Source organism: Sinocyclocheilus rhinocerous, unplaced genomic scaffold, assembly GCF_001515625.1.
Source record: "Sinocyclocheilus rhinocerous isolate Xijiao unplaced genomic scaffold, SAMN03320098_v1.1 scaffold1470, whole genome shotgun sequence".
In the NCBI taxonomy this organism is placed as follows: domain Eukaryota; kingdom Metazoa; phylum Chordata; class Actinopteri; order Cypriniformes; family Cyprinidae; genus Sinocyclocheilus; species Sinocyclocheilus rhinocerous.
In genome coordinates this window covers 556,942-566,187 of record NW_015652166.1, presented here as the reverse complement: position 1 = coordinate 566,187, position 9,246 = coordinate 556,942, and the positions used below count along the sequence as shown (strand labels likewise).

The following is a 9,246-nucleotide window of genomic DNA, read 5'->3' as shown; positions in this document are numbered from 1 at the left end:
ATTGTGTTAATTTGTGCAATGATAACCTACCAGCAATGTTAAGATGATTTAAATATATTAGAATTAGTACATTACAATATACATTTATTAGAACGAGTACATTATTATTTATTGGCTTAAAAACAAGATGCAAACAATCAGAATATTGTACCTGGTGGGTATTGCCCAAAACATGAAACATATGCCATTACCTATATTGTACTGTGGTACAGTTATGGAGGCCCTTCATAATGCAGAGGTCAACTGCCTGCTCTGCCAATAGTTAGAAATGGCACTATAGTATGCAGTGTTTAATAAACTGCTGTTTTACCAAATTCTTGAGGTGAAATTCAGTGCAGTCCCATATCGTGATATGTATCGTATCGTGGCCTCTGTATCGTGATACGTATCGTATCGTGACTTTGCTGGTGATACACAGCCCTACTCATCAGGCTGGAAAAGGTTAGAAAACCATCTCTAAAGTGTTTGGACTCTACAAATCCACAGTCAGACAGATTGTGAACAAATTAGGGCTGGTAAGCGATTACAATTTTTAATCTAATTAATTACATGATTTGGCGATTAATTAATCTAATTACTCGCACATCAAATCTGGCTGAGAAATTACTCCCAAAAGATAATTTAAAGTCATTGTTGTGTAAAGCATCAAACAGACATTACAAAAAGTAGCTTCAGCAAGAAATATTTTGTTTGATCAAATTTATTACATATACCTTTTGGACCATGAGGGTGAGTAAATGATGACATAATTGTCATTGACTGGGTTCTCTTTGTCTACTTTCAGGACTTCTGATTATTAAATCCGATTATGTTTTGGGTCATATTTACGCAGAAATATAGAAAATTCTAAAGGGTCCACAAACTTTCAAGCAGCACTGTATATTCCGCTGTGTGTGCCCTCTACTCAATTATAACGTAACACCATTTGCCATCTACTGACTGAATGCAAGAATTTCAGTGGTTTGGTTTAGGACTTCCCTTCATTAAAAATATAAATGTTCAATGTCTAAAATCATATAAAGAGAATGTTAAGAGGAAGAATACAAACAAAAGTCAAATAATGCAAAACACCTCAATCGTCCAAAAAACAGGCTTCATTCTGTCATCAAAATATCTTTTCTAATTTGATAACACTTTAGTGTGTTCACTGACTATTAACTAGTTGCATATTAGCATGCATATTACTAAAATATGTGACCCTGGAGCACAAAAGCAGTCTTAAGTCGCTGGGTTATATTTGTTTCAATAGCCAAATTAACAACCACTTCAAAAGGCATTATATTATTCATTTAGTTAATTAACAGTAATTAAATTTTTTAAATATTGGTTTAGGGCTGGCCCCTAATAGTCGACTAACCATTAGTTGACCAGAAGAGGCTTGGTTGACCAAAATGTTATTAGTCGCAGAAAAAAAATAAAAAATAAAAAAAATAATCCACAGGTGAAGTCATGCAGTCCGAGATGGACAGATCGTTAACGGCTGGTCTTTGTGGTAATACAGTACTTGCGCAGGACATCCAAACGCTCGCCTATCATTCATCAGCCTCAAATATGGCTTATCAACTGGACAGATGGAGGTGCCGGTGTGCTCACTTGCTCTTAAAATACTCCCTCATTTCTGGTCATACAGATAAGAGTAATACATCTTTCGAATCTGTGAAGACTCTACGTTTATTTGTCTGCACTCACAATAACAACAAAACATTGTGCTTTTGTAAAATAATGAAAGCAAACAGGATGCGCTTTCTGCCGTCTCGGTCTCTGTGAACTTGAGCGCGAAACTCCGTGTAGGCCTATATCTTTGCCTTACAGACATTAAAAAGTATCTATTGAGAGTGAAATGTCTACTTTCAAATAAACCAATTCAAATGGAAAACAAATATTCTCAGATTATGTAATCCGTATGAAACATGCATACAGGCGAGAGTCAGTGTCGCCGACTTCATCTCTTAAACCGAAAACAAAGAAAGCACTAGTTTATAAATGAATTATTAATATGTTAATGCAGCCTCCTTACAGTTTTTCACTGACACATTCATAATTATTACTTCTGCCGGTGCGCTGTAGCAAGCTTTATGCATGCGCTTGAGCACTTATTAGGCTTTGTAGGCAATTAAAGGCTCATTATAATGATTTAAATGGTTTATTAATAAACATTCGATTAGTCGACTAATGCTTAAAATAATCTCACGGTGAAAATTGCTATTTTGACTCCCCTCTACAAAATAGTGCAATACACAGTAAATATTCATCCATGTCATTTAATATTTTGGCTTCCATCACTATACATGCTTATCTTTCTTCAGAGAAAATATGATCAAAATCAAAAATTTGAGCCGGGGACCTCGATTGAGTTGACACAAAATGACCCTATTATTCCTTAACAGCAGAGAAACTAAGAAAACATAAGATAAATCAAGCAAGATTGTGTCTCTTTAGGAGATTTGGATTAAACCTCTTGATATGGATTACTTTTACAATGCCTTCATGAACTTTGCGTCAAAGTTTAGATGTAATAGACAGAATAGAGGAACAGGAATCTCTCAAGTTTCATCAAAAAAATCTTGAAAATATTATGGGTTGGAAAATACATGTTTGGAACAAGTAAGTGATGATTTTCTTTATTTCTGGGTGAACTAACACTAAAAATCTAACAGCTAAGGGTAAACCTACACTGTAAAAAATGACCGTTAATTTAACGGTAAAAGACTGTAAAAATGCTACAGTAAAATCCTGTTAAAGGGTTAACGGTAAATTCCCCTACTATATACGGTGAAAAACTGTATTGGACATTACATGTATTGGACATTAATTTTACGGTAGTATACCGTTTTTGGAAGTGGAAAATACCGTATAATTTACAGTGAATAACCGTAAATTGACATTCCCAGAATTCCCTGCGTTACATTTCAAATTTGATGTTTTTTTGTTGAAATAACTATGTTTCTTTTTAGTTTTTTCTTATCAGTTTTGTATATTAGCGTTGTGCGTTACACCTAATGTTGTTCAGTTAATGTTTATTGCATTATTTCAGTTTCATGTGTGTTACCATGATGGTGTTTGGTGTTTGTGTGAATGACACTGTGCACCTTCTATATATGTTATTATTTAAAAGCTGCTTGTGATGGGCTTTGTTTCATCATGTGACTTTCTCATCACCACCTGCTTTTGGTGGTTATCAGTGTATTACAAAGGTACAAAACAGATTTTAGTACTTCAATAGGTTGGTATATAATAAAATTTTATCAGTTAATGAAATTACGGTATTTAACTGTAAATTTAAGTTAAAACCGTAAAACCTAAAATGTTGCTACCGTATTTTTTACGGTAAAATTCCGGCAACCACAGCTGCCGGTTTTCTACCGTAAATTTTACGGATTTTTTCTACAGTGTATGTTATAAAAAATGTCCATGGTGATGTTTATAAAGAAAAGACCCCTGAAGACAAGCTCACCTGATCAAATGCTGGGTAAATGTAGTCGGCAAACTGAATCTCTGCAATAGCAGTGGCTCCTGCAGCAGCTGCGCCGATCCCAAAACCCACGATGCCTTGCTCACACAGCGGGGTGTTAAACACACGGTCCTTACCTGAGGACAAAACCGCTAAATGTCAACCTACTCCACACTCAAATCAGTCTAAATGAGCGGGATTTTAATCAGCATCTTCACAACAGGTACAAACTCTGATATGTTCATCCGAAGCAAGGGCATGTGAGACAATAGGGCTGCACAATTAATCGAATTTCTAATCGCGATTACAATTACGGATGCCACAATTACGTAATCGTTCAAAGCGGCAATTAATCGTTCAAAGTCCACTTATGTTATTCTGCATGCTTAAGATGCGTTTTTTTCTTTCTACATGTTATCTTAAGAGTTTTTCCCCATTATTTTAATTTTAGTATAACATTATAATACCATTCATATTTTTACTTTTTTTATAATTTAAAGAAGAAACCAATCCGATGTATATTTGACATTTGAGGCTTAATACTATAGAAAAGCACTAAAAGTTTTTCAGTTAGAGGGTTTTCAACTTGTTTATTTTCATATAAAAATACGGCATGCAGTTGCATCAAACAATGGTATAAAAATCATTCACTGTAAATTGTGATAATCGTAATTAATAATCGCAATTACAATTTCAAGGGAATAATCGATAAGTATGATTTTTGTCATAATCGTGCAGCCCTGTGACAAGATGTCAGGAACAAACGCAAACATGGGCCGTGATGACTGCTAGGATGCTTCAACAGACCGTGTGCGTTTAATATATAGATGGTTTTTATGTTATGTAGTATAAAGCAGGAAGTATTAACCTCAAACCATAAAATCTGCTGCAAATTCATGATTGAATTATATTACAAAACAAATCAGGATAAACACACACAACATCAGGGAAACACAAATACAAAGCCTGCTGTCCGCCTCGCCTTTAATGCAGTAAAGAACCACATGAAATAGTCCCTATATTCAGAGTAGAAAGTTATTTTTATTCATACCAGAGCACATGCACGGCTCTTCCACCGACGCGTCACTAACACATGGAAAATAATTGAAGACGTGATGAAATCATGCATGAAACCGTTTCTACACAACACAGAGTGAAAGCCGTTAACGGACTGTTCTGGGTTCAGTTCATGTCTACGGACACATGCTGCTGATTACCACAAAATCACTGACTCCTCTCTCAGTTTACGAAAACAAGCAAAAATGGGGTTTCACGGTAATAAAGCTACAATGTCAAAGTGGCAAAGTGATTCAATGCACACTGTACGATTTGGCCTTCCGAGACAAATTTCGAGGATCCTTCACTCTTAAAAAAAATAAAGGTATATTGCCATTGATGGTTCCATGAAGAACCTTTAACATTCAATTCCACAAAAGGTTGTTTACATTGGAAAACAACTTAAAATGTTCTTCGCAATAAGAAACAAATGGTTCTTTTGAGACAGGGGTGTCCAATCCTGCTCCTGGAGCCTCAACATCTCGCAGAGTTTAAAAACGCGAGACTATTTCATTTGTCGTAGGATAAACATGTGAGTCTTTAATAGCATAGTGTAACATTTTCACAGTGAGTTAATGGACTTTGTGATTAATCTTAGTCCAAGTTCTGGCAGTTTCACACTCATCTAGAAGGTGTCTTGTACTGGATGAGAAGTGCTGCGCCTCTCGCATGGTTTTCCTTTAATGTACATAATGACCCAGACTGGAAGACGTGTCTCTTGTTGGCTTGAATAAAGTCTATGCTTCATATAAAAACAATCATATAGATTGTATGGTTTGTTTTCACGGTCACCTAAACTTAAATTCATAAACTTTAGCATGTATGGTGATTAGACTCACTGTTGGACTGCCATCTTGAACTTGAGAACACAAATACAGAATGACTTGGAGAGAAAAAAAAGATTCTCAGATTCATTGCAATTCTCTCTCTAGCGAGATCCATTCTGATCTTGGTTTTTCTTCAGAGGTGCAATGGCACTTGTGTGCACTAGAAACAGCCGTTTTCTGCTTGCTGCCAATTACACACAAACACATGCACACGCAACACTGAATAAGAATATAAACTGGCAAAAGGTTTTAAGGTTGAAGAGAAATACAAGAGCAATAGTGGGTTTCTTTGCACTGTGAGAAAGGTACGCTTTGCTTGACACTGGTATTTCAGTATTTTTCCTTCCAAATGCTCGATGAAGAGAACTTCTGCCATTTGAAATGCAGTATAAATGTAATACACAAAAACCCACTTACTGACAGACATCTGCTTTCAAACGCTCATGTTCGCTTTGTGTGTGTTTATTCTGAAAGGCGCTCGCTCATTTTTGTGGCTAGATGTCAAATTATCACACAAACTGTCAAGGTATTATCTTAAAGAGTCATGAAACACCAAACTACTTTATCTGAGATTTTGTGTCGCACATCATAGAAGACAATGTTGGCATCCGTTAATTCTAACTGTAGGAGAAAACAATGTTTTCGTCTTCCAGGTTTATAATCTACATCATGTTGCCGTCAGAATTTGTGACGTGGCAAACGACTTCAGTATTTCGATGCATTTCAACTTCTACAAACTTAGAAACGAGTCAAAATGATTCTGTGTGGTGGTAATCGACGCAGTCCATCAAGCTTTTCTCATTTTAAACCTGAAACGACACCTTAGGAAATAATGCAAAAGAAGAGGAATTTGCTGGTTATTTCAAAAAGTTTCAGTCGATTCAGAAATCATTCACTGTCTTTGAAATGAAAAAGCGTCTTTGTTGAATAAGGCATGCATGCAATGGGCTGCTGATGGGCATTTCAGAGATAATACAGTGTTTACTGGCCGCAAAGAGGGCAGAGACTCTCTCAAATGAGTGGCACGAGTACCCCGTTCCCGTCTAACGAGACGGCACGGAAAATAATGATCCTCTCAAAGGTCAACACCTCTGACGTCAATAACAAACAAAAGGCACCCACGCGGCGGGAGTCATGTTGGAGTCGTGGATCTGTGTTTATTTCAAAACATCACAGAGTGCCTCTATATATAGCGCTTCTGTCCAAAACGAGCGGCAACAGCAGATGTTTTTTGTTTTTTTATCATTACCATAATGTCTGTTTTCCTCCTCTTTCCTGCCTCTCCACGGCAGCATAATTTAACTATTTATGGCTTGCGAAACCTGTAGAGGGTGTTCTGTTCAATCTGAATCTACTTCATTTATTCTTGCATAATTGATGAAGTGCAACGAAATAAATGGCAAAGAGCGCAAATGCACAAACGTACTGAAAGAAAGCACATTTTACATTTGGTTTAGAGGAGCATTAACAGAGCATTTTATTCATGAATGTTTAGCGGAAAACACAAATAATCAAAATGTTAAATGCATATCACACCAGATTAGAAAAGGTGCTAGTTACAACAGCGAAAATTACCCATTTCAATGTTGTTTCTATATTAAACAAGACAGATGAATTGTCCGATAAAGCATCCAAACTGACAGGATTCAAGATTCAAGACAACAACTTAATATTTAAGTAGGATATACAGGCAACACAATGTATCAGATGTGCTTTGATGAATACAGTGATAAAGCCAAACAAGAATGTAATCATTAACAATGTTTCTTTTTTTGTTTGTTTGTTTTTTTTTTTTTTTAATGATGCATCTTTTGAGAGTTGCACATCCTTCAAGTACAACTAATGTCATTTTGAATTTACACTATGTTCAAAAGGTGTTTTGTTTGCCAATTTTTATTTATTTTATTATTATTTTTTTTTACATTTTTGAAAGACTGCATTTATTTGACCAAAAATACAGCAATATTTTGAAATATTATTACAGTTTAAAATAACTTTTCTATCTGAACATTTGAAAACATTTTTTTTTTTACATTTTTTAAACGTATTTTTCAATTAATTTGTCATTTATTTCTGTGATCAAAGCTGAATTTTCAGATTTGCTGTTCAATAAACATTTCTGATTATTATCAGTGTTGAAAACAGTTGTGCTGCTTCATATTTTTGTGGAAACCGTGATATATTTTATTTTTCAGGATTCACAGATGAATAGAAAGTTCAAAAGAACAGCATTTATTTGAAATAGAAATCATTCATAGCATTATAAATGTCTGTACTGGTACTGTAGATCAATTTAATGCATCCTTGCTGAATAAAAGTCTTAATCTCTATCAAAAAAAAAAAATCATAATAAAAAAATCATAATAATAAATCTTTAACTGAGTCCTGCAGCAAGACTCTGAACATACGAGTGAATGGTTAAAGCAGAAGAAAAGTAATGATTAATGGCTAAGTCAAAGTCAAACCAAATAGAAAAGTTGTAGAAACGCCTGAAGAAAGCACCACTGAGCTGAATCTTGTCTAAGGAAGACTGGGTCAAACAAAGCCAATGTTCTGGACTGATCTACACTTATTTGTGCTCAATAATTCAACTTACTCACAAAATATGAGTCACATGCTTTTTCCAGCAGACCTTCACCCTTGGATGATTCTGCTTAACAAATAGGCATAAAAAAGACAAGTTTTGTGTTATTCGTTTAATTTAGTTCCTTTATTTAGATACAGGACTTAAATGAAGATCTGACCTCAATGTAGGTTAAGTTTATGCTGATTTATGCAGCTTTAACATTTAGTTGCAAATGTGAACACCTCTTAATATGACCAATTAACATAAAAGCAAATAATTACCATCTAGACAGACACACAATGCAGTGCACTCAACCAGACATTTGATGAACACAGTGATTAAAAGCACTGTTATTTTACTGTCACTGATGTACTTTTATAGCTTTTGTTGATATTTTGAATTAGATTATATTTTTTTTTTTAATTGTGTATTGTAGCTGGGAATTATTAAAATGTCTTAAAAAAAAGTTCATAAAATAAAATTTACTGTAGCTGATGGAGGCAGATAAATGACATTTTAGATATTTTTTGATAGTTTCCTTTATTAAAAAAAGTTTTTTTTTTAACTATAAGGATTTCTGAATAACTTTTAAGGCAATTAAACACACTTTTCATAAAACAGGTTATTTTTATTTAAGTTATTCATTTTCATCAGCTTTTATTATACAGGCCATTCGTGATACCTTACTTAGACGTTCAATAGTTATGAATATATAAACCTTATTTTTATATATATTTTTTTTCCCATCCAGCCTCTATGAAATGATGAGCTTAGCAAACTAACCAAATCACCTCATACACTGTCAAGTACTTTTGTGGTCACTGTTTAAAATGACATTTATGATATTAATTTTGTTGTCATATATTTATCTGGACCATTTCACCTGGCATCACCCTTCTGTGTGAGTTTGTCATTTAGTCTGAATTCAAAGAGATTTGAATGATTCCTAACACAAGTTCATACAACAACAGTGTGCGGCTATCGAGCACTGCATTATTCATATGTTCATAACTACAAAATTCAGTCTCAGTGTATCTGAGAGCAAGTCTTCAAGCAACTATAAACAAGACTGACAGATGTCATGTCAGCCGATGTGTTTTTAGCTTTATGTTTGCTTGCAAAACACCACAGCAAAGCCAGGCTTACGTAGTATGAATAGTATTAAAGAATGAGAGCTTTATAGATGAATCATATGAATATCTCACGGTCTCTTCAGTACTCCAGCTCCACTGTAAAATGTAAACAAGAGCATTTACCGTACTGAGTAGGCACAGGGTCGGGGTGATAGGTGAAGTGCGCTGCATGTCTCCTCTGCGCTTTCGGCTTGGCTGTGCAGTCAGGGGACA

The 9,246-nt window shown here is 34.9% G+C and overlaps 1 protein-coding gene across 1 annotated transcript in view; it reads right to left on the bottom strand.

Annotated features, from left to right (window-relative positions):
* Positions 1 to 9,246, bottom strand: part of LOC107713906 (2-oxoisovalerate dehydrogenase subunit beta, mitochondrial-like) — a 97,201-nt gene that overhangs the window by 86,731 nt on the left and 1,224 nt on the right. Inside the window, exon 2 of the mRNA XM_016519555.1 lies at positions 3,455 to 3,588. Within this exon, the coding sequence (XP_016375041.1) occupies positions 3,455 to 3,588 (134 nt within the window). The remainder of the gene's footprint in view (positions 1 to 3,454; positions 3,589 to 9,246) is intronic.